The sequence below is a fragment of the Balaenoptera musculus genome, chromosome 10 (assembly GCF_009873245.2).
Source record: "Balaenoptera musculus isolate JJ_BM4_2016_0621 chromosome 10, mBalMus1.pri.v3, whole genome shotgun sequence".
NCBI lineage: Eukaryota > Metazoa > Chordata > Mammalia > Artiodactyla > Balaenopteridae > Balaenoptera > Balaenoptera musculus.
In genome coordinates, this window is record NC_045794.1 from 95,901,905 (window position 1) to 95,929,587 (window position 27,683).

General features: G+C 52.4%; 1 protein-coding gene across 4 annotated transcripts in view; it reads left to right on the plus strand.

Moving 5' to 3' along the window:
* Positions 1–2,362: 2,362 nt before the first annotated feature.
* The window catches only part of FAM83F (family with sequence similarity 83 member F), a 31,706-nt gene continuing 6,385 nt past the window's right edge, over positions 2,363–27,683 (plus strand). The window contains exons 1-4 of one of the 4 annotated variants that reach the window (XM_036867227.1): positions 2,363–2,909; positions 22,906–23,073; positions 23,551–23,672; positions 24,537–25,195. In XM_036867227.1, coding sequence (XP_036723122.1) covers positions 2,424–2,909; positions 22,906–23,073; positions 23,551–23,672; positions 24,537–25,195 — 1,435 coding nt within the window. In that variant the 5' untranslated portion in view covers positions 2,363–2,423. Of the gene's footprint in view, positions 2,910–22,905; positions 23,074–23,550; positions 23,673–24,506; positions 25,198–27,683 lie in introns of those variants that run through there. The other 3 variants (XM_036867226.1, XR_005021586.1, XM_036867228.1) reach the window with 3 other exon arrangements.

A 27,683-nucleotide genomic window follows, 5' to 3' on the forward strand; every position in this document is an offset into this window, starting at 1 on the left:
TTCCATTCCAGGACTCTCTGACATGAAAGTTCACCCTCTTATTCACTGGCTTCTGAAATCCTTGCTATGCCAATTGGTCTATGGACCAGCACTACGAACATTACCTGGGAGCTTTCTAGAAATGCAGACTCTTGGGCCTCACCTCAGACCAACTGAATCAGAATCTGCATTTTAGCAAGATCCCCCCAGGTGACTACTGGGCACAGTAAAGTTTTAGAAGTACTGTTGTAAACTGCTTTCCATCAGTCAGACACAACTGCTAATTAAATCAAATATGTGATCTTATTTAATCCCTACAACAATCTGGGAGGTCACAGGGTCGGAGGGTGGTCAGCATTGTTATCCCATTTTGTAGATGAGGATACTTAAGGCTCTGAGGGTTGCGTATCTTGAGTTGAACCCACGTGTGCCTTATGCCAGCATGACACTCTGACTGCACCCAATCCCAACTTCCTCTGCCTGGAATGTCTTCACTCCCTCTCTCCCCCTTGACTTCTCCTCCTTTTAGGCTCCACTTAAGATCCCTTCCTGCTAGGTGAAGACCTTCTTATTTACATCCCACTAGTCAGATTAATTTCTTCTTCCCTCAAAGTCCCCACAGCTCCTTGCACCTACCCTTTTCTTGGCCCTAATACATTCTTTTTTAAAGAAATCGTACTAAGTACATACTGTGTGCCAGGCACATAGTAGGCATTGAGTAAATGTTTACTCCCAATGCATTGCTGATTGAGTTTATTAAAAGCATTTTCATCACACCTGTGTTATTCTCCTGTGTGTTTGTTTTTCTATTCCTCCCACTTCTCTGAGCTCCTCTGTATACCCAGGGCATAGAGTTTGGCATCTTATAGGGCCTCAAGTCATCGGAAAACAAACTAAATGCTCTCCCATCTAAAGATGAAATTTTTCTATACTTAGAGTGTTACTAGCAGTGAGGCCTTCCAATTCCCAAGAATAGCAGAGGACACAAGTGAGATGATGGACACCTCTTTGCTCACCATCCCTGACCTGACACAGGACGCCAGAATTGACTACTGTCACAAAAGTTGCAGATATTTGAAAATCTAACCCTCATTTTTCCAGGCCATCAAAGGAGGACCCAGAAATATTAGGTGATCTCTTCTAAGTCCCCAGGGTTAAAACCATGTCCCCAGTAACCTTCTGTCATTTCACAAGAGACGTAGAAAGGGCAAATGTGGCCATGGTTCAGGGCAAAGATCTCCCAGACACAGAGAACCTAATAGTCCCCTGTGTTGCCTCTCCTTTACAGGGAGACCTGGGCAAACCACATGTTTCTAGGCCTTATTTTCCTCTTCTGTAAAATGAGGGGGTTGAATTAGTTTCTAAAGCTCCTTCCAGCTCTGAGATGCTGTGTTATAAAATGAGAGAAATGTGAACCTTTGGTTGCTATGATCTGAAAATATTTTGAATGTGGAGAATCAAACTGTACAGCAGTGCATGGACAAAATAATATGTTAATGACTAAGAAGATTGTACTTAATCCAATGGGAAACAGCAGAGTTGCTGCTGGTGATGTGTGTGTGTGTGTGTGTGTCTTCCTCCCTTGAGCTCAAACATACATTTTAGATCACTAATATAGTAATCAGGCCTCTGGTAGCCTATCTTGCCCAAACACACACACACACACACACACACACACACACACACACACACACACACACCACTTCAAATTAAAATGGGGGAAAAAAATTCCACTGCTGCTGCTTACATCCTTGCTGTATCTGGGTGGCTTTTTTTTTTTTAAAGAAATTTTTGTCCTGGTGAAAGTGTTGGATTGACAGCCCCTGGAGGGGCCTCTGATCTCAGACTGGGACACGTGGACGTGGGCCGGGAGCTGGGGGTTTTACTAGCATTTCGCTGTTGCACACCAACCGTCCCTGCTAGGCCGTCACAATCTGGCCTAGCAGAGGGCCCCCGGACCCCCAACCGAGGAGTGGTCAGATCGGCCACCCCAGAAGCACCCTGGCCAGACCACGTGCTCGGGGCCCTAACAGCGGGGAAAATGGACGCGCTGGGACGTGTCTGGCCGGCCCGGCAACAGGAAGGGTTAGGTCCCCAACCTTTCCCCCACCGAAGGGTCGGGGCCAGGAGACGAAAGCGGGCCAGAGGCCGCACGTGGGTCTAACTACGGCCCGGCTCCAAGTTCCGGCCCGCTCCGGGGCTCCCGCCCCGGGCTGGGCCCCGCAGGCCTAAGCGCCGTCGCGTCCCCAGCCGAGCCCCCGAGGCCGCCTGCGCCGCTCGCGCCCCGCAGAGGCGGAAAGCGCAGCTGCCCCTCCCCGCCCGACGGCCGCGCCTGCGCCCGCGCCCGCGCCGATTGGCCGCTCTCTCGTCCAGGTGAGGCGCCCCGCCCCTCGGCGGCTCCAGGTGCGGCGGTAGGACCCGGGCCGGGGCCGGGCCGGGGCGCCATGGCCGAGTCCCAGCTCGGCTGCCTGGACGAGGCGCACGTGAACGAGAGGGTGACCGCGGCGCAGGCATCCTTCTACTACTGCGAGCGGCGGCGGGCCGCGCTCGAAGCGCTGCTGGGCGGCGGCGAGCAGGCCTACCGCGAACGGGTCAAGGAGGAGCAGCTGCGGGACTTCCTCTCCAGCCAGGAGCGTCAGGCCCTCGGCGCCGCCTGGAGCCCCTACGAAGAAGTCGCCGCCGCCGCCGCCCGGGGCAAGAGCAAGGCCGCGGCCGAGACCCCGACGCAGGCCGCGTCCGAGTCCGGCGAGTCCCTGGCCTACTGGCCCGACCGCTCCGACACCGAGGTGCCCCCGCTGGAGCTGGGCTGGACCGAATCGTGCTTCTACCGCGGTGTGAGCCGCGTCACCCTCTTCACTCACCCCCCTAGGAAGGAGAAGGCGCCCCACCTGAAGCAGGTGGTCCGGCAGATGATCCAAGAGGCCCAGAAGGTAGGCCCCGCCCCGCCCCACGCCTGTCCCCTCGGACCAGGCGCCACCTCCGAGGCAAGGCCTGGGCCTGGCCCCCCTGACCACCCTCTGGAAAATGGGTCCAGAACCCTGCCTTCCGACGTGGGGCTGGTGAGTCCTCTGGAGAGCATGGATGTGAACGTGTTTGGCAAATTACAAGGTGCTGGGACAGTTGTTTGTCGTCACCATTACAGTGTCCAGAGGCGCTGGCTTTCCTCTGCTCTGTGCTTCTGTTTCCTTGTCTGGTTTCTCTCCCTAGAGAAGAGTGTGGGCTGTGGAGTCCTGTGGTAAAATGGGCCACTCAGAGGTCTTGATAATAACCTATGTGCTGCCCAGGGATTTACAAAACATGTCCCTGGCCATTTTCTCATTTGATCCTCAGGCAACCCCAGGAAGTGCGGTGTGGCCTCCCACCCCAAGCCTCGCTGCTCTTAGGAGGCCCCCCAGAGTCAAGGCTGGCCTGGCCCCTGGCCCCTGGTATTCACTCCGGCTCTGGGCCCAGTGCTAGAGCTCAAGCAGTCTAGGATGAATTAAGGGATGTATTTTGAGCACCTACTGCGTACCTGACTCTGTGCTGGGTGCTTTGACAAGGCAGATCCCTGGACTCAGCAGGTCAAGAAGAAGCTCCCACTTAGGGCGTCTACTCTACCTGGGGATTGAAAGGAGGTGATGTTTCCAGAGTGGCTGGTATTCTAATACTGGTAGGGCCAGTAGCTCATAGGGCAGGGGGAAGATTTACTCTGTGCCCTTGGGTAGGGGTACCTGGGTAGGGCTTCCAGATAAAATATAAGATGTCCTGTTAAATTTGAATTCCAGATAAACAACAAGAAAAAATTTAGTATTATTCAGTATGACCCAAATATTGCATTGGGACATACTGATGCTAAAAAGTCATTCACTGTTTCTCTGAAATTCAGATTTAATGGGGACATTCCGTATTTTTATTTGCTAAGTCTGGTTCCCCTACCTTGAGATTTGTTAAGAAACATCAGCAGCCTTCGGTGCCCAGTTCAGAATATACAGCAGGAGTGGCTTGGGTTCACCATTCTGATTCAACTCAGTAACTGTTGTTGGAGCCCTGTTATCCCTGGAGGCTGAACGAGCCTAGAAAGACCAGTGGTGGGCCTCCTCTTCCTGGAAGGCGCGATGCAGGTAGTCGGCTAGATTGGCTGCCAGAAGGAAGGGTTAACTTTTCACTGTCCATGTTTCCACCCTCCCTCTCTAAAGAATTCCAGCTTGTCTACCTGAGCGTTCTTTGTATATTGCATTCTGCAAAAGAGAAAAACAAGTTTGGACAGAGGAGAAGAAAGGACGCAGGTGACAATACTGTGCAGCAGGGTGCAGCTGGGGTCAGGGGTCAGGGCTCACGATGTAACACTAACAAGCCTTGATTTACGCATTCCTAATATGTGCCAGCCACTGTGCTAATGATTTACCTGCATTTTTTCTTTTGCTTTTCACAACTACGGAGTAAGATGGGTATTTTCCTTATGTTTGGATTCAGAACAGTTAAGTCACTTGCTGAGCCAGGGTTCAAACACCAAAGTCCTTCTTCTTAACTGCTGTGCTGTCGGATGATGGTGCAACAGACTAAACCAAGGAGCTGGAATGGAACTAGCCTGGTCACAACCTGGGCTGCAGGTTGTGAACCCCTGTTACAAGAAGGTGGAGAGAGGGCCCTGCCCACTAGAACTTCTAGTCCCATATGGGATGTCAGGAATCTCCTATGTAGTGGAGTGTTCTTAACTCTTTAAATATTTAACAACAGAAACTTTAACAACTGTGAACCGATCCAATGCATACATATTAAACCAGTAATTATTTCCTGAGTGCCTACCGTGTGCCAGGCACTAGCCATAGGAGGATATAAGGTGGCCTTTGCCCTCCAAGAGTTAATTCAAATGCTGGGAGATGTGCTGGAAGGAAAACAGTTTTTGAGGCTAGATTTGCCTAATCTGGAGGATTTCCCAAGGGACGTAAATTGCAGAGTTGAAAGGAGAGAGAGAAGGAAAGTGGAATGGGCAGTTTCTCCTTAAGAGACTCAGGAGAGAGAGATTTTCGTTTCAAAACAGCAAGTGGCTTTGACTGGCAGGAGGAAAGAGCTGTTGTGGTGGGAGCTGAGTATGTGGGGGACCTGGTGTTTAGAGCCTGGTCCTAAAACTGGGTCCAAAGCAGGTGACCACCCCTCAGGAAGAAGCAGCTTCTGGCCCCATCTGTGCCCGAAACCCACAAGCCCTCTGGACCCCAACTGTTAATCACTGCCACTCACATCTGTGCAGTACCTTCTTCCCAAAGATCCTGTGAGTAGGCAGGGCAGAGAGGTTGACCCTGTTTCACAGGTGAGGAAACTGAGGCGCAAAGAAGAAAAGGGGCTTGCCCAAAGGTCACATGGTTGGTTATGGAAAGACCCAGATCCCTAGCTTCCGCTCTAAAGGCTACACCTTCCGACAACTACCTGCCCACCTCCCCAACCCCAGCTTGTCCAACTGGCAAGCAACCCTCTAGATCCTTCCCCCTTCCTTTTCACCCTGAAACACCCTGGAGGGAGTTTCCTTTGTCTCCAGGGAGAGTCTGGCTGCTGTGAGGCTGGGTGGGACAGACCGAGATGGTTTATGTGCAGAGACACAGGTGACTGTTGGGGAAAAGGGGGGGGAGGGTCAGAAGGACCTAGTACACACGTCCAGCTGTGTGCCAGAATTTCATATTTTATCTCTTTTAATCCTCAGAATAACTTCGTGAGGGGCTGTCATTTTTATTCCCGAATGAAAAACAGGAAACCAAGCCTCAGGGGGAGTGGCTGTGACTTGCCCACAGGCGCAGACCAGTGAGGGTTTTGAACCCGGGCCTCAGGGTTATGGACAAAGGAGCCTAACTAGGGGACACTTTGAAAATATGATTGGAGGTTGGGGAGGAGGGGCAGAGGGTGGTGGCCAGTGGGGAAACAGCCCAGCAGTGGTGGAGGTGGGACCACGTGGAATGGGAGGAGGCCTTTGAGTTGGTCAGTCTTAAGTTATCTGCTGTCTGGGCCTCTGCAAATGGCAGAACGCCCTCCTGGCTGTGCTGGAGAGCCAGCATTCAGACATTCGGCCCTGGTTCCTTGCGGGGGGGGGCGGTTTTTCCTGTTGTTTTAATCCCCCTTAGGTGATCTGCTTATTTTAGTGTCACTGAATGATGTACTTTGCTTAAAGTACAGGCGGAAAACGTGCCTTCAGGGACCCAGAAGTGAGTCCGTGGCCTCTCCCACGCTGGCAGAGAGGACCAGGGGAGGTTGCTGCCGCTTGGGCTGCTGTGACCACTGTAACTGCAGGGAGGGGGCAGGGGGGACTGGACTTAAATCGAGACCATGTGTAGACAAGGAAACGGTTCTCATTTACAAGGGCAGAGTGAGAGGACCAAATAACTGTGGTTTGGAAGAATAGTGCATTTGGTCATTGGACAAATATTTCGAGGTTTACTATGTGCTAAGCACTTCAGTAGAAAACAGACATAAAACACACCTCTGCTCTTAAATTGCCTAATAGTCTAATAAACCATCATTTTAATACAGAATGATGGGTGCTTAGCAGAGGGCGTGGCAGGAGGGGCACTGAACCAGCCCCTGAACCGGGTGAGGGAAGGACCTTTGATGCTGAGGGCCTGTCTACAGGCGTGTCTAAATGCAGCAAGAAGGGTGAGATTGCACCAAGCATCCACCCATCTTTGCACCCCAGCTCCCTTCTGACCAGCGGCATCCATTTTTGGGTCTACTGGGTAGGTTTACAGAGTATTGCCTGTGCTCCAGGAGCAGAGGAAAACCTACTGGCCACCCACCTTGAAGATTGATCCTTGGCCCCTGCGTTCCTGAGCCCCACACTCAAGGGTACCAACTACCCAGCTCCTCACTGCTTACCACCGTGCCTCCCGCAGCATTTCCTTTGGGCCTCAAAAACCGTGTCGGGCAGAGGGGAGGCCCCTGAGGTCCAGAAGGGTCTAATGACTTGTCTTCAGACCAAGGACAAGGAGAGGACACAGCTTCCCCAGGTCCCCGGTCAGAACTACCAATGACCCCGTGTAGATATAAACACAACCCAGGAGAGGGTGGCTGCTGGGCTAGGAAGCTGTGATTAACTGGGAGCTGCTGCTCTTTATTCCTGTGGCAGTGAGAGGAGCAGGCCCACCTGGTTGGTGGGGGACAGAGGGGCATGGGTAGCAGGCCCAGCCCTACCCCATCTCTGCCTGTCAACGGTTTGTCCCTTTCCTTCAGGGTCTGGCTCAGAGGCTAACCCTTCTTTGGCTGTTTATCAAATTTTCAATCCAAAAGTGACTTTTTGTTCTCAGACGTGGCTCCTGGTTTGTGCCACATGTGTGCCTGGCACACAGCTCGATTTAGGAGAGCCCATTTTATCCTCGGAGGCTAGCAGCTTTGGAAGAGCTGAGACTCCCTCCTACACCTCTCCGTCATCTTTGTAGGGCCCCAGCGGCACGGGCAACCAATGATGTTTAATTGATGGAAACTGCCTCCTATTGGCCACCCGCCCCTCTCCATCCCTCTAGGGAAGCAAGTGTCTGGAGAGTCCCCAGTTGAACGGCACATTACCGAGGGACCCCTTTAATCCCCATTGTTAAAGCCACCTGGCAGCAGAGAGAAGAATGCTCTAAATTGGGAGGAGGGGGTGCAGAGGGCTTTGGGGGAAGGCTCCAGGGCAGGAGGCATGGCTGGCCAGGTTAGCAGCCTTGGTTAGAGGTCTGGGCAGCTGATGGGGGTGAACAGCTGGGTACACATGCCCAGGGGATGTGGCAAAGTCTCAGAGGCTCCAGTTCACTTCACCAGGAGGCTCAGCTTGCGGGTGGCAGCCTTTGCCACTGTCTTCCCCCGTTAGCCTCAAATTGGCTCTTCCCTCATTCAGATACATCCAGCAAATAGCACGCAGCACCTTCTCTGTACCAGGTGCCTGTACCAGGCACCATGCTGGGCACTGGGATATTGACATGAAGCAGATTCAAAAAGAAAAAAGAGAGAGAGAGAGGAAACAAAAGAAAGCGTTTACATATATATATACTTAAATGTTACTGGTTTGTGAAATCTGAGTCTGATGATACGTTCGTTAGCCACCTCGCAGCCTTGTTCGAGAGCTGGTCCCGATTCTCGCCTGATACCTTTCCCCGTTCTCCTGACGTTCCATGTCAGAGGCTTTATCTAGAGCATCTGAGCTGCCTTTGAAAAGCCTGATTCGCTGTGCAGAGCAAGAAAAGGCCTCTCAGGGCAGCCCGTGACCTGTGGGTCCAGCACACTGTCCCCCCTGCCTAACTCTTCTTCCCTCCCTGAGTGACCATTCCTCACGGGCGTTATTTCCGAGGCGCGGGGCAGTTCCAGAGTCCTTGTCCCCTTGAGGCTGGCGGATAATGATGCAGCTGCAGTTCCAGGGACTGAGCACTTCACAGTCCTTCCAGGATCTTGCCTCGGCCTGTCCCAGCATCCCTGCCAAGCCCTTGGCTCTGTGGCTATTGGATTCTGAGTCTCTGTCTTTTATGCTCAGTCACTGATCCTGGGAGCTGGGGTTTCTGGGCAATGGAGACCCAGCTTCACGTCAAGGACAGAGAATAGGCTCTGAAGTTGAAAGGTCTTGATTTCTGTCCTGACCTGGCTACTTACAAACTGTGTTCCTTTGGGGTAAATCACTTCCCTCCCTGGGACTCCTGACCTGCAAAATTGGAGGGCATTACCTAGATTTCTGGATGGTTTTGAAAAATAAGGAAGAAACTGTATGGAAGCAGAGGATACCAAGAAAGTATCGTACAAATACCAGTTGTCCTGGAGAGGTGCTGCTGCCGTCGCTGTCCCCTCCCCTCTCGGAGCAGGGAGGGAAGTGTGGCTGAGCTTCCTCCCAGGACGCGGGGCTGCCGGCCAGGAGATCAGAGTTAGGACGGTCAGGGGTTGCTTCTCAGGGGTTGCTTCTCATCCTCAGGTTGGAGGCCCTGTGCAGGTGCGCTTCCTGTTTCCTCCTCTGGGTGAGAGGAGCCGCTCCGACTGCCCTCCCCTCCCCCCCGACCCCCGCACTTCTCTGCTGCCTTGATTTGATGTGGCCGTTTGTCAGGGCGGCTCTCGTCTGCAGGGCTGTGGTAACTGAGTACTCAGCCAAGGGTCTTCTCTAGGATCTGCCACGGGCCGAGACGAGACAGGAAGGCACGGAGGCTCCCCGGTCCCTGAATCAGGGGTCCCTGAGGGCGTTCCCCTGCAGAGTCACCCAGAAGGGCCAGCTCAAAGAGCCCGAGGGCAGTCTGGAAGGACTCCTCAAGGACTAAATCTTGCACAAGTAGGCGCTGGGGCATGGGGACACGGGGGTGGGGTGGGTTGAGTTGGGGGACAGGCTGTGTTTCAGTCTTTGGAGAAGAGGGAGGCTGAGGCTTGGTTCCTCTGAAATCTGACACTTTAGGTCCCTGAAACTCTGAGGATGGGTGTTTCCCGGGGAGTTCAAAAGTAGAAGATGGGGCCTCAGTAAAGGGGTGCCTTCTTCATGACTTCTTGGTCTCATGGTAGCTTAGCCAGGTTTGCTGGGCAGTGGTCTCAGGAGGCCAGGTCACTGCAAGGGAAGGAGTACACAGTTGGCAGCCGGGAGCCTGGGTGTCTTCATTCTTGCTCTGTCTTTCCTCCTCTACCAGGTGACCTTGGGCAAATCATTTGACCTTGCTAGGTCTCCATCTCTGCATCTGTAAAATGGGTATCATTCTTGTCTTCTTGCTTACTTTCACAAGATTGCTCTGAGACTCCAATGCAAGACTCTATGAGACAGCATTTTGAAAAAGATGACTAATAGATGCAGATAAAAGGTATTTATATTAAGAGAGGCTAAGATTGTTGAAAGATAGGTGCTCTGCATGTTATTTCCTTTAATTAATTCAATCCTTGGCACCTTGCAAGGGAAATGAGGTTTTCCCAGAGGCTCAGGGAAAGCACAAGGCCGTAGATCTCATAAGAGGCAAGCTGGGACTCCACCCAGGTCTGAATTCAAGGCTTGTGTCCTTCTGCTACACATGCAGTTACTTTTGGGGATTGCCCCTGTGGCCACCGCTTCCATCTGAAATTCCAGAAACAAAGTATATTTGTTGCCAGCCAGGTTCTGGGAAGCTCACCAACTAGTTCTGGAAACAAACAAGTACAGGACTACTTTGGTGGGAGAGGGAGAGGAGAGGAGTCTTTTCTGCTTGGTGGCACTGGCACAGGTGTCACCAGGAAGCTGGATATAGGTAGCTTCCAGGGACGTTTTTGGTTTGGCCATGCCACATGGCTTGTGGGATCTTAGTTCCCCGACCAGTGTCCTCTTGCTGGCCACTTTCTGGCCCTCTGGGACGTGGGCCCTCACTGACAAACTGAGACCTTAATGGGAGACCCGCCGGCAACCCCACGCCCACGCCGCCCCATCTGTCCAGGTGCACCCCCGGGATGCTGCCTCACTGCTTCACCTTGGCTGGTGGTCAGATCCGCCTCCCTTTCCTCACAGTGTACAGGGCAGACAGAGCCCGTTCTGGGGCAGGCCTCCCGTCTGCGGGGAGAGAGGAGCAGGGCTGGGTCCTGGCTGACCGCCTGCCTCTGCTCCTGGCACTGTCCTGACCACACCCCCTCCCAGGCTGAGTCACTCTAGTGATCCCTGGCCCTCCCCCTCCCTCCCACCACACCTCCTACCCCAGGGGCCATGACTAGTCAGCCTTAGCTGGGGCCGCTGCCTTCCCCCGTTTTCTTTTCCTTCTCTGAATTTGTGGAGTCTGTAGACTTGCTAATGATCCCAGAACCTTAGCCCAGGGAAAGAGCCTATGGCTTTTCTAATTAGTGGTCTCTCTGGCCCGAGTTTCTAGTAATCTGTTAACTCATCCCAGCCCAGCTTGTACGGTGGTCACCCTGTTGGGCCTCTCACAGCACTGGTGGGGCGTGTGGGAGGGTCCAGATAAATGCTCTTTCTGTTCTGTTTTCTAGCAGAGTCAGTAGAGGGCGGGGGCAGGGACAGGGACCAGGGATTCTTACCTTTTTGTGGGTCTTTGAGGACCAACTGTGAGTGTTCTTAACTCCCCCTCCCGGGAGGGTTCCCAGACTGCTTGGAGATTCCCCACTTCTGCTCATTCACTCACCATGTTTCACATGTGCCACATTCCAGAAATATACAGGTGAATAAAATGTGGACGCTGAAAAAGAAAATAAACTGCAGGACAGGTTGGAGGGAGCGGGTCAATAGCTATTAATTGTTGAGTACTTAAATACCAGGCCGTGCTAGCCCTTTTAAAATATATTATTTCGTTTAACTTCCACAACAATCCAGCAACTTTCCATTTTACAGATGGTAAGGTCACAGGGCTGGTAAATAGTGGAGCTGGATGGGAACTTGAGATTGAGTCTGAATCCCACTGAGCTCCAGGGGCACAGAGGCCTCCTGGGAATTGACAGCTGAAGCAGCCAGTATGGAAGGGAGGGCGGGCAGAGGGCCGGGGTGTGCAAGGCGGAAGGCCTAGGAGTGCACAGATTCACACTGTTCCCATCGCCCAGCGCCTCCTGACCACCTTCCCCTGCTCCCCGCACCCTCCACTTGCCTCTCTGGCGAAGCCCTCCCAGGCGGCATCCCCTGGCAGTGGCCAGCAGGTTTTCCTTGCTGCTTCTCAGAACCTCCCGGGCAAGCTGCCAACTCCAGTTGTCTTGCCCTGATTGATCAATCAAGAAATACCTCGAAGGTACTTCTCGAGTCCTGCCTTACTCTGCCCACATATTGTATGTTGCTCAGAGCTCCAGGCCAGTAACCCAGAGCAGCAGCTGATCCTAAAAATCATCTGTGTATCCTCATTGGGTTTTTTTTTTTAGCAGCTGATTTATCTTCCTAATTATGTTTAGCTTTAAGCTAATGTTAAAATGAGCTTGCATTAGATAATTTTCACTAATTAACACCAACTTAATGCAGGGGAAGTCATCCCAGAAGCATGCCGTGGGGCAGAGAAAAGCTGGCCTAGGATCTTAAAAAGAATTGCTCTTCTCACTGCCTGGCAGATCACATATGGTTCTTCACGGCTGAGTTAGTTGACCTCGCTCACAGGGGTACAGCCTGTTCTCTGGAGAGCCAGCCCGAGGCTCCTCTGTATCACCCCTTCATCCACCTAGTTTGGGGAATGGGTGTCAGGAGTGCCTCGTATGGATCCGAGGTGGACGGGGAGTGAGCCCCGGTGGTGCGCAGCAGAGGCGGGGGCAGAGCTGGCACAGAGGCCAAGGGGTCTGGGAGGGGAAGTGGCCTGGCTGGCAGAGCTGGGCTGCCAGTGCAGGAGGGAGCCTGGTGTTTAATGACGTCTAATTAGTGAGCCTGAAACAGTGTAGCATGGCCTCAGGCAGCTGGGAAGCCTCAGCTGACAAAGCGCAGGTGCCCGGCTGCTGGGCTGGGGGCAGCCCGGCCTCGAGGCAGAGAACAAGACCCCAGTGGTCTTGGCTCTGTCCTCTCGGTGGGCCAGGGCTCTGGTCCAGACTGCTTCCTCAGCCCCCCGAGGGAAGCCCCCTACCGCGGAGGTACTCTGTTTAGACATTTACTGCGTGTCGGGCCCAGTGCAGGGCGGCATGATAGGTCTCTGTCCCCCCACCATGTGCTCAGAGAGACGCAGGCCTGAGCAGGTGTGCCTCCTGAAAAGGGCACACACTGCCCTGGGGGCTGGGGACCCAGGACGAGAATGAACCTGGGACAGCCTGGGGGAGGGTGAAGTAAGGACCTCAACAGGGAAGGGATGTTCCCATCACCACAGGGAGAAGGTGGTGACAGGGTGAGTTAAGCCACCAGGGTGGGAGTTGATGGGTGTGTTTGGAGAACGCAGAGGAGTTTATCGTCAAGGGAGGGAGTGGGTTGGAAGCACACGGAGGGTCTTTGGCCAGGCTGAACTCAGGCCGAGGGTTTGGGCAGGGAAACGGCACGATTAGGGTTGGGCTATTGGCTCCACCTGCCAAGAGCAGGGGACCGACCCCTAGTCTCCCATCACGCTGACGCTGAGCCCGCACCGTGCGCCAGGCGCTGTGGGGAGGAAGCGCAGTGCCAGATGCTCTCCAGGCATCACTGCGTTTCTCTGCATCCTCACAAGAACCATGAGGCTGCCTCACTTTACAGGGAGAGTTCCCAGGGGTCAAGTAACACCCGTGGTCTCACCGCCCCTGTGGGACCCCTGACTCCAAAGTCTGTGCTTCACCCACTGCAGGATGCTCTTGGACTTTGGGGATTCAGCTAAATGACTCTGGAGTCCACGGGTAGGAGGCTGCAAGGCGGGTGGGGCGGGGCCAGGCAGCGTCCGTGGGTGTTCCCCGGGCAGTCATGCAGGCCTCCTCTCCTGGGCTTTCCTCTCCTCTCTCACCCCAGGGAGCACAGACAGGAAGGAAGCTTAAGGTAAAGCTTTCTTGTCCAGTTGTTCACATCCCACCGGGGCAGAAATTGGATGGGGCCTGTTGCAGCCTTGATGACAAAAGAAAGCCTTTGCGGTGTGCCAGGAGCACTGGCACCTCCACCGTGAGTTGTGTCCATCCTCCAGCAGCACCTCTCCGTGCTCAGTGGCAGCCGTGCCAATTGGGTCCCGAGCCCACCTGGAGGTGCTCTCCACTCAGGCTGCAGTTTTCTTTCCTTTCTTTCTTTCTTTTGGCCGCGCCTCATGGCCCCAACCAGGGGTTGAACCCAGGCCCTCGGCAGTGAAAGCTCAGAGTCCTAACCACTGGACCACCAGGGAATTCCCAGGGCCGCAGTTTTCTTAGCGGTGCGTTCCACGCTCGGTGTGCGGGCACTGATGCCCAGCATCACTCGAGGGACAGTGCATTGTACAGACTTACTTACTCTTCCCTTGACTGAGCTGCCCTTCCCTTCGGTTCAAGTTTTGACCTTCCTGGAAGTGTAGTGTTGCCTGGGCTTTAATCACCATGCGCTGGGCCTGCTGGACATGGTATCAGGCAAAGGAAAACATCTCCACCTTGATGTCTGGGGCTGGTGGGCAGCTCTGTGCTGCTGGCTCCCTGGGAGCTGCCTCCGAAGTGAGGCCCCTTTGTTCTGGGTTCCATCAGAGGAGAGAGGGGGGTGCCGACGTGGACCCTCAGCTCACAGCAGGCCAGGCACTGTGTTCCTCGTGCCACTGCATTATCTCATTTAAAACTCAGAACAACCCTGAAGGGACCACCTCCCCATTTTAAAATGAGGAAATGGAGACTTAGATTAAATTACTCACTCAAGGCCCCACAGCCAGTGAGACTTTCTGCTTCCAGAGGGTAGATTCTCTTCCCAACACCGGCCGTCACTCAAAGTGTGATCCTTCCACCACCTGCGTTCAGATCACCTGAGGGGGAGGGTGTTGTTAAAACGCGTTTCCAGGGGCCGCTGAGTCAGACTCTCTGAGGATGGGGCCCTAGCATGCGCACATTCAGCGGGCACACCCCGCCCTGCCCCGCCCTGCCCTAGCTGATCCTCTACAGGCTCGAGCTTGACAGCCACTGCCCTGGAGACCTAGATCGCTCGCTGGGGAAATCAGAGAAGGCGATCCACAGCTGGGGATGTGTGAGCCGGGTGCTGGCTGGCCTGCCCAGAACTGACTCCCCTGGGCTGCCAGACAGATGGACCTTCTGGGAGGCAGCAGCTGACCAGTTTGCCCAGGTGCTGCCCTTCCTACCCCAAGGCACCTTAGGGCTGGAGGTGTGGGCATTTGGCCCCATTCACCTGGTTTGGTGATAGCCCCTCAAAACCGCACAGCTTTTTCATAGGATTTCGTGGACATGATCTCATCTGAAACCCCCAACGGCCCTGGGAGGCAGGAAGGGCAGGCATGGGAGGTAAAAGTCAGGCCCCAGGCTCACATGGGTAATCAGTGGTCAAGTGGGGACTGGAGCTGCCCGTGTGGGCTCCCCTCCCTCCCTCCCTCCCTCCCTCCCCAGGAAAAAGTGACCATCTCCAGCGCATACCTGCACGGAGCATGCCTGGCCTGGGGCCTCTTGCCTTTTCCCCACCGCGGCGCTGAGCGGGACGGGGGTCTTTGTCGGCAGCAGCCGTGCCCACCCCGGTGCCTAGGCTCCACGTCAGCAGAGCTGGGGAAACCAGTGAGGGAGAGGGTGGTATCGTCTGGCTCTATGGAGGCATCCTGGTTTTGTGTGTCCAGAAGTGACCTCAGGTCCTAGCCAGAGTAGATGTCCCCAGAGCCTTCCATGACCACGTCATCTGGGGGTGACAGCTCTGGACTGGGATCGGAAGCCTGGGCTTTAGTCCCGCCTCTGCCAAGACCCAGCTGGGTAACTTAACCTTGGGGCTGGGCTCTAGCTGATACGTTTCCTCCCAGCTCTGAGGTGCTGCCCATCTGGAACGTCCTTCAGTGCAGGGGCCGAGTGCAGAGATGCAGCCTGTGCCTGCACTGGAGCCTGGCCCAGGGGCTTTGTAGGGCTGACTTGCAGCCCATGCTCCACTTACTGGCTTGCATTCCATCACAGGGAGGACGGGTACCCTTTCATAATCTGCACAGAGGCGCTGGCTGTACGTGCTGGTGGCAGCTCTGCTTCCTGGTCTGATGTTCTTGGCGTGGACTTTTACCCCTTGGTAAAGTACTGTCCTCAATAATGGGTTGGCTACTCCTTCAAGACCTCGGGCGGGTGGAACAGAGGCAGACCAGCCTGGGGACCGGCGCTCAGGCAGCAGTCCCAAAAGGCGGCCACTTCTTTTCCCTTCTCTGTGCCCTTGAGGAAGAACTTCAACTCTGCCTTCCAGCAGGATGATCTAACCGGGAATCTTGCTCAGCATTCTTTTTTTTTTTTGTCCTTCCACCGAAATGTCTAGTCATTAATGAAATAAAAGAGTTAACAACAAAGCTAGGTCCACACCCTGCAAATAAAACAGTAGACATGAAACACCCTCCATTTAGACATTCATTCCACAAACATGGAGAACTGACTTGGTGTTGAGATGTCCCCTGAGGGTGGAGATTCTGAGAGAAGTCAGATGGTCCCTGCCATCCGGGAGCCCACAGCCCTGTAAGGGACAGAGCCATTCAGCAGATGTTACAATAAAATGTCAAGGATCTCTGTTATGTGCCCGGAACACAACGTGGGCAGGAAGCAGGGAGTGGTGAACAATATTGGGTGGGGAGAAGTTCAGGAAATTCTTGCCTGTGTCTTGAAAGATGCGTAGATGTTTCACAGGAGTACAGGAGGGGTAGGAACAGAACTGGAAACTGCCTGATGTGTGCAGTTGTTCTCAAAAGCGGGTGGGGAGTTGATGCAGTTTTGCCCCCAGGAGATATTTATCGATGTCTACAAACATTTTTGGTTGTCACCAGTGGGGGTGGCGCTACTGGCATGCTGCTACACACCCTGCGATGCACAGGACAGCCCCCCACAGCAAGGAATACTGTCCCTGGGTCCCTGGAAGTCCCACAGTGGAGAAACCCTGAGTTAGGGTAACTGCAGGTCATCCTGCACGGCTGAAAACAAGGGGCAGACGTGAGATGGTCCGAGATGAAGCTGGAGAGGAGGAAAGGGGCCATCATAAGGCCCTTCAGTGCCAAGTTAAGGAGTTTGGCTGTGGGACCCACCACTTCATCAGTCTGTTGTTTTGGCAGGGTCACTGCTACGGAGAAAGAATTGGAGCACAGAGATGGAGGAGAGACTAGTTAGGAAACTATTCCAGCAGTGCAGTGAGAAATGAGGGGGGCCCGAGCGAGGGCAGCAGTGCAGTGGGAACAGAACGGAGCTGACCCAGACAGAGAAGGTGCACAGAGGAGGACCTGCTGGCATCGGTGGCCGATTGGATTTGGTCATGGGGAGGAGGAGGAGGCCAGTAGACTCGGGCTTCTGGCCCGGGTGACCTAGAGGACGTTGATTTTGGAAGGGCCTCCAGGGCAGGCTGGTGAGCATAGCTCTGTGACGAGGAGACTGGCAGTGCAGTGGCCGTCCAGACTGGGTCATCCAGACACACCAGGGGTGTCAGTCCCCAGCTGTCTTTTTTTTTTTTTTTTTATGAATGTTCTTTATTTATTTATTTATTTTTGCCTGTGCTGGGTCTTCGTTGCTGCACGCGGGCTTTCTCTAGTTGTGGCGAGCAGGGGCTACTCTTTGTAGCGGTGCGCGGGCTTCTCATGTCCTGGCTTCTCTTGTAGCGGAGCACGGGCTCTAGCTGTGCAGGCCTCAGTAGTTGTGGCATGCGGACTCAGTAGTTGTGGCGCACGGGCTTAGTTGCTCCGCTGCATGTGGGATCTTCCCAGGCCAGGGCACGAACCCATGTCCCTTGCACTGGCAGGTGGATTCTTAACCACTGTGCCTCCAGGAAAGCCCCTCCCCAGCTGTCTTGAGTAGAGTTGCCGTGGAGTGCATGGGGAAGGTGGAGTCCTTTTCATGAATTTTGTTAATCTAATGGTAATTAAGGAGTCCAGGAAGAGAATCTGAAAAGCTGGCAGTTTAATTAAAGGTAAGTGACAGATGGAGGGGATTTCAGAGGCTCCCTAACACACCCTGTTCCCCCACCCCACCACTGAGGCCGAATATCAAAGGAGGAGATGGTAAGCTAACCAAACACCTGATGAGAAGTGTTACAGCATCAGAACTGCTTTGCCAGAGCCTGCGACAGCTTCTAAAAACTCCTGCCACCTCAAATTAACCTCTCTCCCCAGGTGCTGCACATCAGTGGGTAACCAGGTAAAGGATGCTAGGAGCCTGCGGGAGGCCAGGGGATGGCTTTTCCCTCCTGACGAAATCCGGCTCCCCGGGTTCTGTGCCTTTGATGTCTCTCTTATAAAACCTGATTTTCCATTTATACTGGGAGCCTTGAAGTTAGATTTGGCTCGTAGGATCACGTGGCACATTAAACACCAGAGCGGAGGGAGTGGGGAGCTCGTTTCCCTGGGCCTGATGCCGTGCATCCTAATGTCAAGCAGGGCCTCAGAGACCAAAGCGGAGGGTAATTATCACCTCTCCTCCACAACGAGATTGCAGGAGTCAGCGAGCAATTGATTTTTTCCTACTACAGATATTTCACTGCTTAATTGGTAGTGACACAGATGGCTGGCTCTCACCAGGGCGCCGCAGACCAAGCCTCCCGAAAGCAGGGCCCCTGGGGACGTCTCTCCCTCTAGTCTGTGATGCTCTCACAGCACATCCTCTGTCGGGTGGGGGTGAGGGTGAGCTGGCTCCCTGTGCTTTCAATTACAAAACAAAAGCAAGAGTGAATCCAGAAGCGCTTTCCTGAGCCAGTCAAGCCCTCCCCAGCGACATACTGAGAGTCAGCTTTGAGCTGGGCACTGGAGAGTCTGGAAATGAGCAAACAGTAGACTCTGGCCTCAGGCAGCAGTTGGGAGCTATCAGGAGGCCTATGAGATGGTGGGAGCTGTGTTCTGCTGGAATGAAGCCTAAAGTGGCCTGTTAAAACCCTCCGTGATCCAGCCCCACCCCGTTGTCCTTACGCTACATCTACCCTGAACTGTTCCAGGCCAATTGTTTTTTGTTTGTTTGTTGTGGACCTCAAGTGCAGAGCTGATTGTGAACCTCAGTTCGTGGTCCGCTGCCATCGTCAATCCAGGGAAGGCCCCTCTTATTTTACTCTCTCCTTCCCTGCCGTCCCTTTCTCCTTCCATAGGCAGCCACCCTCCTATATGCAGTGTATGTCCTTGGACATGTCCGTATCCTTGAAAAACTCGCAGAGTTATTTTATGTAGTGTGTTTTTATTTACATAAATGGTATTAGGCTATAGATCTCTATCTCTAACATTCATCTTAAAAAGAACTACCCAGGTTCTGCACATGGAACTCGTCCATTGCTTCTGTCTGCTGCAGAGCACTCTGTCCCGAGCACCCCTCACATTCTCCACACCCATTCTTCTAGAGATGGACATCCAAGTTGTTGCCAACTCCTTGCTATCCCAAAGAAAGCTACAGTGAATGTCTTTGTTCCTGCCCCCTTATAGACCTGTGCAAAGATCCAAGAGGTTCCCTGGGTGTGTGGCCAAGAGTAGCGTTGCTGGCTTCCAGGCATGCACAACCTTAAATCCACGAAGCTCTGCCCCTTGCCCTAAGAAATAGCTGTACCAGTGTTCCCTCCCACCCTCAGTGAATGAGGGTTCCCCTTTCCTCACACGCCAACATTTAGGACTATCCAACTTTCTAGTTTTTAGTTAATGTTATAGTTGTAAAGTGGTATCTCTCTTATCTCTTTGCTTTTTTTAAATTTATTTTAAATTTTTTATACAATTTTTAAAGGTTACACTTCATTTGCAGTTATTACTATCTCTTTGCTTTAATTTGAATCTTTCTGCTTACTAATGAGGTCTGCTTCTCTTTACATACTTATTAGCCATTAGCCATTAGCCATCAGGTATCTCCTCTAGGAATTGCCTATTCATATCCTTTGCCCATTTTTCTAATTAGTTTTCTGTCTTTTTCTTGCTGATGTGCAGGCATCTCTTGTATATTATTAGTTCCTTTCGGTTGTAGATATTGCAGATATCTTCTCCCTGTCAGTTATCTTTGTCTGTTGACATCTTTCTTTGAACAGAAAATCCCTAATTTGCCAAATGCCTCTTTTAAAATTTTATTTGTGTTATGATTCATGCTTTTGGAATCTTAATAAATCCTATCTTACCTATGCCATGAAGATATTTTCCTATATTTCATGAATTCCTTTATTAGTTGTATCTTCTGCATTTAGGTATACAGCCTACCTGAAATTCACCTTTATATATGGTATGAGGTAGGGATCCATTTTATTTTTCTCTATTTAGTATGCCAATTGTCCCAATAGCATCTACTAAACAGCATCCTTTCTCCACTGAGTTGTGATTCTACCTTAAAGTTAAGACTAAGTTAACTTAAAGTTTTATGTATGTGTGTAGGTACCTATATATTTCTGGTCTCTCTATTCTGTCCCATGGTCTATTTGTCAGTTCCTTCCTATCTCAGTATCGCAATTCTTATTAATTTGGCTCTGCAGTATGTCTTACTGTCTAGTAGGACAAGTGTTCCCTTTTAGCTTTTCTTTTTCAAAATTGACTTAGCTATTGTGAATCTTCATTCTTCCTCACATCTTAGAAATATTTGAGCTCCTCAAAAAATTTTACTGACCATTCATTGGAATTGCATTGGATTTTATTAATATGAGGAGAACTGGATTTTTAAAACATTAAATCATGTTATCCATGAACACAGTTTATCTTTTCATTTATTCAAATATTTGTAACTGTCCTTTAATAGAGATTTCTAAATTTCTCCATAAAGGTATTAATTCCTAAATACTATGTGCTTAAGTTGCAATTTTGAATGGATCTTCTTTTCTTTTTTTTTTTTTTAATTGGTTATTGCTGTAGTAGAAGAATGCTATTGGTTTTTGTAAGTTTTTCTTGTATCTGGCAATCGTGCCAAATTCTCCTATTACTTCTAATAGTTTTTCTCTGCATTCTAATTGTTTTTTAAAAAAAAATATCATCTTTAAATACTGGTAGTTTTGTCTCTTCTAGTCCTTCTGTCTCATTTCTTTTTCTTGTCATATTGCATTTCTCAGGACCACCAATACTTTGTTGAACAGCAGTGGTGATAAGTGAACATTCTTGACTTGCTTAAGACTTAAAGGGAATGCAACTTTAAGTATGTTTCATGAGGGTTTTTAGTAGATAGCCTTTATGACATTAAGGGAGGTCCCTTCTATTCCTAGTTTTTTGAGAATTTTAATCACAAATAGTGTTATCAAATACTTTTTAAAAACTTATTAAGATAATATATGATTTTCCCTCTTTGACACAATAAATGTTATAAATTGATACGTTTCTGATGTTGAATAATCCTTTCATTTTTAGGATAACCTTACTTGATTATGCTGTATCATATTTAATTTACTTTTTAAAAAACTGAACTATAGTTGATATGTTTAATTCACTTTTAATGACTTATCCATGTCAGTTTCATTTTCAAAGTCATCAATGTGTAAGTGTTCCTAGTCTTTTTACCATTTCTTAAATAGTAAGATTTATTAAATAGTAAGAATTTCTTGAAAAGTAAATATATCTGTAGTTATTTCTCTTTCTTCATTCAGTATTTTATTTGCATCTCCTCTGTTTTTGTCAGTCATGCCTGTCCTCAGTGCCTTTGCTTGTGCTGTTTTCTTTGCCTGAAATGTTCACCTCCTAGGCCCCTGGTAGCCCATGTGGCACCTGTGCGCAGATTAGGAAAAGGCATCTCTTCCTCAGGCAGGCACAGCTCCCACTCACCCCCATCAGCCCAGTGCCTGTGTGCAGTGCACAACCTGCATACCCATGCATGGCAGCCCTGCCCACTTCCCTGCTCGGTTTTATTCCCTGCTCATTTCTCATGGCACCCAAGGCTGCCCATTCTTCAGGTTTCAGCTTCCTCGGTGAAACCTTTCCTGTTCTCCCCTGGCTGAAAGTAATCTTTCAATCTTCCCCCTCCCTAAGTCCCTCCTTCTCTTCCTACCACCCCTCCTTCGAACTCACATCACACATCATTTGTGCATCTCCTAAGGCATTTATCTCGTTTTACCTTATGTCTTATTATTTTGTGTGAATGTCTTATGATTCCAACTGGATTAACCCCTTGAAGTTAGGGACTATAGTTTGTCCATAGATCCTCCCTCTGCCTGTGGGGATTTGTAAATGTTACCTGTATGAATGATTGGGTATTAAATGTAGGAGGTAAGAAGGGCCTTATGTAATATTGCGTAAATGGTGTTGGGGGGTGGTCTTTAGAGGCAGAGATAATGGCAGAGCACACGTGAAGGTGATGGTGATTGTGATGATGACGATGGTGATGGAGGATACACTTATTGAGCTTAACATGTGCCGGCACTGTGCTGAACGCTTTCACAGTTTGCTTCTCTAAGCCTTCTCAACAACCCTTTGAGACAGGTGCTACTATGAGCTCAATTTTGCTGCCAAGGAAGCTGGGGCACTGATGAGTGAGCAGTGGAGTTAGTGAGCCAGGCCTGGTCTGCCTGGCTTCAGCGTTCAGGCTTTCAGTTACAACGACAAGCAGACTCCTTCGACCATACAGTGGTTACCATTTATTGAAGACTTGCCTACGTATCAGGCATTGTTGATGCTTACAGATGTTATTTCTAATCCTGATGCCAAATGTAGCAAGTACAGAGTATCCGCACTTTGCAGATGAGGAAACAGAGGCTCATCAAAGTTAAGGGATTTGCCTAAGGTTACATAAATAGAAAGTGGTTATAATCAGATCTCTCTGACCCCAAAGCACATACTTTCCTCTGCATCATGGGCACAGTGCTAGGGGCAAACAAGAAAACCCTGCCTCTGGAGCAGAAGGTTTGTATAGGGAAGTGGAGGAGGTTGAGGTCAGAAAGGCAAATCTGCCTCAGGCTGTGGAAGGCCTCGCCTTCCAGGATGGATAATCAAGACTGGCTTTTGGAAATCAAGGGTCCTAGGCAGGGACCTTGATTTGAGGATGAAGTGGGATGGTCTGGACACCTGGAGGCCAAGGGAGCCCGAGCTAACTGGAGCTCTGCCCGAATCTGTGCTCAGGGAAGCACAGGGCTTTGCACAGCTGCAGGGAGATCAAAGCACCCAGGTCTGCAAAGAAAGTGGTATCTGAGCAGATCTGCAGCTTGTGGAAATGGTCCATTTCATGCCTCTCGGTGACTGCAGCTCCTAGAACCTGCTTATTTCCCAAAGGCACCAGAACCAACTTTCCTCAGCCTCCTAGATCTCCACTGACAACGGCTTCTGAAGAGCCGCTGGAAAATCCCCAGGGTGGGTGGTGGGAATTTGCCAAGGATGAAGCACAAGCAGCATGGCCTGCACCCTCTGCACCATCTTCATTTCCCAGAGCAGGGAGCCCATCTCCTGCTCACATGCGCTCAGAGGTGGGTGGGGATGTGCGAAACCCAGGAGTGGTGCAGATGGCATTTTTGACTCTTGGCCAGCGCTTACCCCAGCCCAGCTGGTCCTCCGTGGGCCGCAGTGTGACTCTGTATGTGTGTAGTCACCACGTGCCTCACTGGTGCCCTTCCCTGTCCAGGTCATTGCTGTGGTCATGGACCTCTTCACTGATGGTGAGATCTTCCAAGACATCGTGGATGCTGCCTCCAAGCGCCGAGTCCCCGTGTACATCATCCTGGACGAGGCAGGCGTGAAGTACTTCCTGGAGATGTGTCAGGGCCTGGAGCTCGCTGACTTCCGTATTCGGGTAAGTTGTACCACTGGGGCTGGGGGCGGGAGGGGGGAAGGAAGTGGGATGGAGACTGCCTCTGCCTGCTCCCCGGTTCAGGGGCCCAGGGGAACAGCACTCTCAACCCCTTTCCTGGTGTCTAAAACCTTGCCTCATGAACTGATAACCCTAACGGCACGCCCAGCTTACATCTTATCCCAGGGCTGCTGAGGCTAAGGAGGCAGCTCCGGCCTAGTCCCGGGCACTCAGCCCGCAGAGTCACTGTCAGGGTTGAAGGCAGGGCTGTGCTTCTCTTCTGAAGAGCTTTGAGAGCAGACCGGGGCCACCCTGGGCCCGTCCGAGCCCAAAGCAAGATTTGCTGACTTTCTCAGGCCTTAGGAAGCAGAGTCAGGGTCCCGTGGACAAGAGCATTCGTCCTCCACCCAAGCAGAGACTCAGCTTAGAGCCTCTAGGCCCCCAGCCTGAGTGACAGTGCCCTTCTCCTCTTCTCAACAGAACATCCGTGTCCGCTCTGTGACAGGTGTTGGCTTTTACATGCCCATGGGGAAGATCAAGGGGACCCTGTCATCCAAGTTCCTAATGGTAGATGGTGAAAAAGTAGCCACTGGATCCTACAGGTGAGTTGGGCCAGGTCAGAGAAGGGCCTGGGAGGCCTTAGTTCATGGTCAGAAGTGTTCATGTTCAGAAAGATGCTGGGCTAGAGCCTCCACAATCATGAGTTTAAGAGCTATTGTCTATTCTGATAGCAAAGAATAGCCTCCTGGCCAGTCCCTTCCCTCAAACTTTCTGGCTAATGGATTATTCAAGAAAGAGGGTCAACTTTTATTGAGCATTAAGCACTGCCTGCCTTTCATGGTCCACAACAGCTGGTTGCCTTTTGAGGCTGGAAGAGACCCGGGCACATGAAACAATTAATAAATGGCGTCAGTCCTCTTACATGGTTAAAGTATGGGGTTTTGCAGACGCTAAGTGCTCTAAAAATTCAGAGAAGAACTATTGAGGAATGGAATACTATTAACAGTAGTGGCAGCTATAGGTACTACTTATTAAATGTATGTTTGTGCCAGGTACTGAGCGAAACCTTTTATATTCGTTATTGGACTTTGAGCCTCACAACAACGCTGTGACTGTACCCCTTACAAGCCCCATTTTACAAGGCACGCAGGGCAGAAAGCAGGTTTGAATCCAGGCCTGACTTCTCTTGCCCTTGCCCTTGCCCTGCACCCACTGCCTGCTTTCTGCATTTGAGGCCAAGACCTGGGCCAAGGGAGGATTTGGGTCTGTGGAGGGAGAGCACCCCAGCACGAAGGCAGCAAGGCATCCAGCCTCAGTGGTGGAGCAGGTCGGGCTGGGCAGCAGGGTGTTGAGATGGGCTCGCCGAGGGGCGGCTGGCAGGGCGAGGCTGCAGGCCCGGGCACATGCATGTTGCTTTTCTGTCCCCACGTTCCCAGATTCACCTGGAGTTCCTCCCATGTGGACAGGAACCTTCTCCTCCTCCTGACGGGGCAGAACGTGGAGCCCTTCGACGTGGAGTTCCGGGAGCTGTACGCCATCTCCGAGGAGGTGGACTTGTACCAGCAGCTGGGCCTGGCAGGAGGCGCTGGCAGGCTGGGCCTCAACTACGCCTCCACCGTGGCTCGCAAGCTAATCAACCCCAAGTACGCGCTGGTGGCAGGCGGCCGCCACCCACCTGGGGAGATGATGCGCTGGGCTGCCCGGCAGCAGCGGGAGGCCGGCAGCAATGCAGAGGGGCAGGAGGAGGGCAACAAGGGCGGCGAGTCAGCACGGCGCCTGGAGGGTTTCCTGCACGACCTGGTCACGCTGGAGCAGGTGCTGCCCCCGGTGGAGCCCGTTCTCTCGGGAGAGCTGAGTCAGGATGGCAGGGTGGTCTCCCACCTGCGTGTGGACCTGAAGCCCAGACCCCGGGAGGCCCTTGCCCGAAATGGCAGGGGAGAAGCTGCCAACGGGGAGGCCACCGCGGCCAAGGAGGGCAGGCGCTTCAGCAGCAGGTTCTTCAACCGGCGGTCCAAGAGGCCCGCAGCGCCCAATAGCACGGCCGGTGCCCTCTCCCCCGAGGCCTTGGCCGAAGCGGAGTTTGTGACGGGGAAGAGGCCCAACCAGGGCTCCAGTGACGTCTCAGGTGAGCCCCTCCCACCGGGCCCAGGGCTCCTCAGGCCTCTGGCCCTGGTCCAGGAGCACTGCTGATTCTGTAAGAAGGCAGCCTCCCGGCAGGGAGAGCACATCAGCTCTGGGCCCTATGGTCCTCAGTTCCTCAGGTGCTCTGGCCTTTGCCTGCGTGTGGCCTGGGGCCAGCCACTGCAGGCCGGAGTTTCAGTTTCCTCTTCTCTAAAAGGGGAAAGTGATGCCTGCCTCGCCCAGCTGTTCTGAGGATATGAAGTGCTCAGAACAGTGCTGGGCACGGAGTAGTCTGAGACTAGGGCTCTGACTCTAGGGCTTGTTCCAGCAAACCTTGTTCCTTGCTGGATCAGTTGTCGTCAGGATCTGACCTGGTCAAACACACCGCACCAATGCCCTGACCCACTTTTCCTTGTTTCTGTTGTAAATAGTTTGACGTGGCTCCTCCCTGTGTTTATTTGATAAGTGGTATTTGCCAGGCTGCTTACTTCTGGGAGAGACTGTTCCTGGTGGTGGTATCTTTCTGGCTGTCTCTCTGCCTTTATCTCTTTCTCTGGAACAGTCTCCAGAGTGGCCTTTTCTGGCTGGTGGTAACAGCCAGGGCCACTGCTGGCACCTTTTCTCATGTCGGCATTGCTGAGTCAAAGGGGTTTCCATGTTGGGGTTTCTCCCTCCATGGCTGTGGGGCTTTGCAGCGGTGAGCCTGGGCTCCCTGGCTGGCCAGGTAGGTAAGGGCAGGGACTTACCTTGGGCAGCCTGAGTGCTTCCAGAATTCCTGTGTCCCTCAAGGCCCCAGCTTTGACCTGACATTGGCTGCAGTGCAAGTCTTCCCAAACACTGATGCCCCAGCCCTGCTACAGAGCCTGACGCACTCAGTCCGTGCCTCTTAAAGTTAGGACAGGCCTGGAGTCTCCGAGAATTTGGGCACAGCAGCAGTGCCAGGGCTATAGCTGCATTTGGCCAGGAAGCATTTATTGAGCGCCTCCGTGTGCCGGGTCCTTCGCTAGGTGCTCGCTCTCTCACTTGGCCCTCACAGTAACCACGGAGGTGGCAGATGGAAGCTCAGAGAGGTGAATTAAGTGGTCCCAGGGCACAGTAAGTGGCAGTGGGGCCAGTTCGCAAACCGAGGCCAGGGCCCGTGTCCTGTCAGGGAGGGGTAGCTGGGCCCGTCCCATTCCCCCTGGGCTCCCTGGCTCCCCCAGCACCGGATGCTGCTGCTGCTGCCCTGCACCTCTTGTTTAGAAGGAGGGTTGCCATGGTGAACACCTGGCAGGGAAGAGAGGGGGAGGGGCGAGCCCAACCACAAAAGGGGCTCTTTCCCACGCCCTGACTGGAGGTGAAGTAGAAGCTTTCTCTTCCTTCAGCCCCTCACCCTGAGGTGCTGTTTCCATAGAAACAAAAGGCCATTGTCTTATCCCTTCCTGCTTCCTTTAGTGAGTCTCAGCATCAGACTCCCCTGCTTGGATGACTTGAACGGTCACTGACACTTCTGCTGTTCCCTGAGTGTTTGCACGGGGTGCCAGAAGCCAGCCAAACAGCCAGGGACAGTGCCCTGTACCAGCTCGTCTCCTGAGTGCCTGGCACCCTGAGAGAGAGAGTCAGAGACAGAGAAGGGCAAGTGCAAGAGTGCAGCGGCACGCACGAGGGATGGCCCTCAAGATCACCCTATTCCTGCTCCGTCATAAGGAAACACACAGAGTGGCCTCGTCCAGCACAGCCTCTGTGTACCCGGATGGGCATCCAGCCCCGAGGGCCTGGCATTCAAATCCCTTATGAGACCTTTCCTCTTTCTTCCCTCGAAGGCAGGGCAAGAAGCCAGAGACTCCCCTCCCCAAAGGCCCTTTTTGTGGCCTCCAGCCTCCCAAACATTTGACTGGTTTAGTGCCTCCTCTCAGGCAGCAGAAGCTTATCAGCAGGACTCTGTGTGCCAGAGGGTCAGGTTCCTGGCAGCATGGGGGTCCCCAAGGTTGGAACTTGCAATCCTAGTACACTGGGAACTGTCATCTGGGAGGAAATCACGTTAGCTATTCCCTTAGGGCCCCATCCAGGGAAAGGATCCCTGTCCTACAGCGAACATTCAGAGCAGCGTCAGAACAGCCATCGGAGGGATCTCAGCTCCCAGGACCTTGCTCCCCACGCCTTGGACACATCCTTTCACCTCCCCGGGGGCTGTTTCCTGGTTGAGAAGAGGAAGGGTTGATCCAGGAAGGGTTCAGGAGGTCCCTTTGAGCTCTGATTCTGACTGTCCTTTCTGTCCCTGCTGCCCTCTTGTCAAGGGAGAACCCAGGCCAATGACAGGGTGGCTAAAAGAGAGAAAAATAGAAAAGCTAAGAGCTGGCAGCCTGTACAATTACTTGATAAGAAGTATATAGTTGTCAAACAGCATGCACATTTTTGCAAACCCAAGCGTGGCCCTTGGGAGAACCTTCAGAAATCCCTTCCTTTGGGTCTGGCAGTCCAGCCGTGGGCGGCCAGGTGGTTTGAAGGCTCAC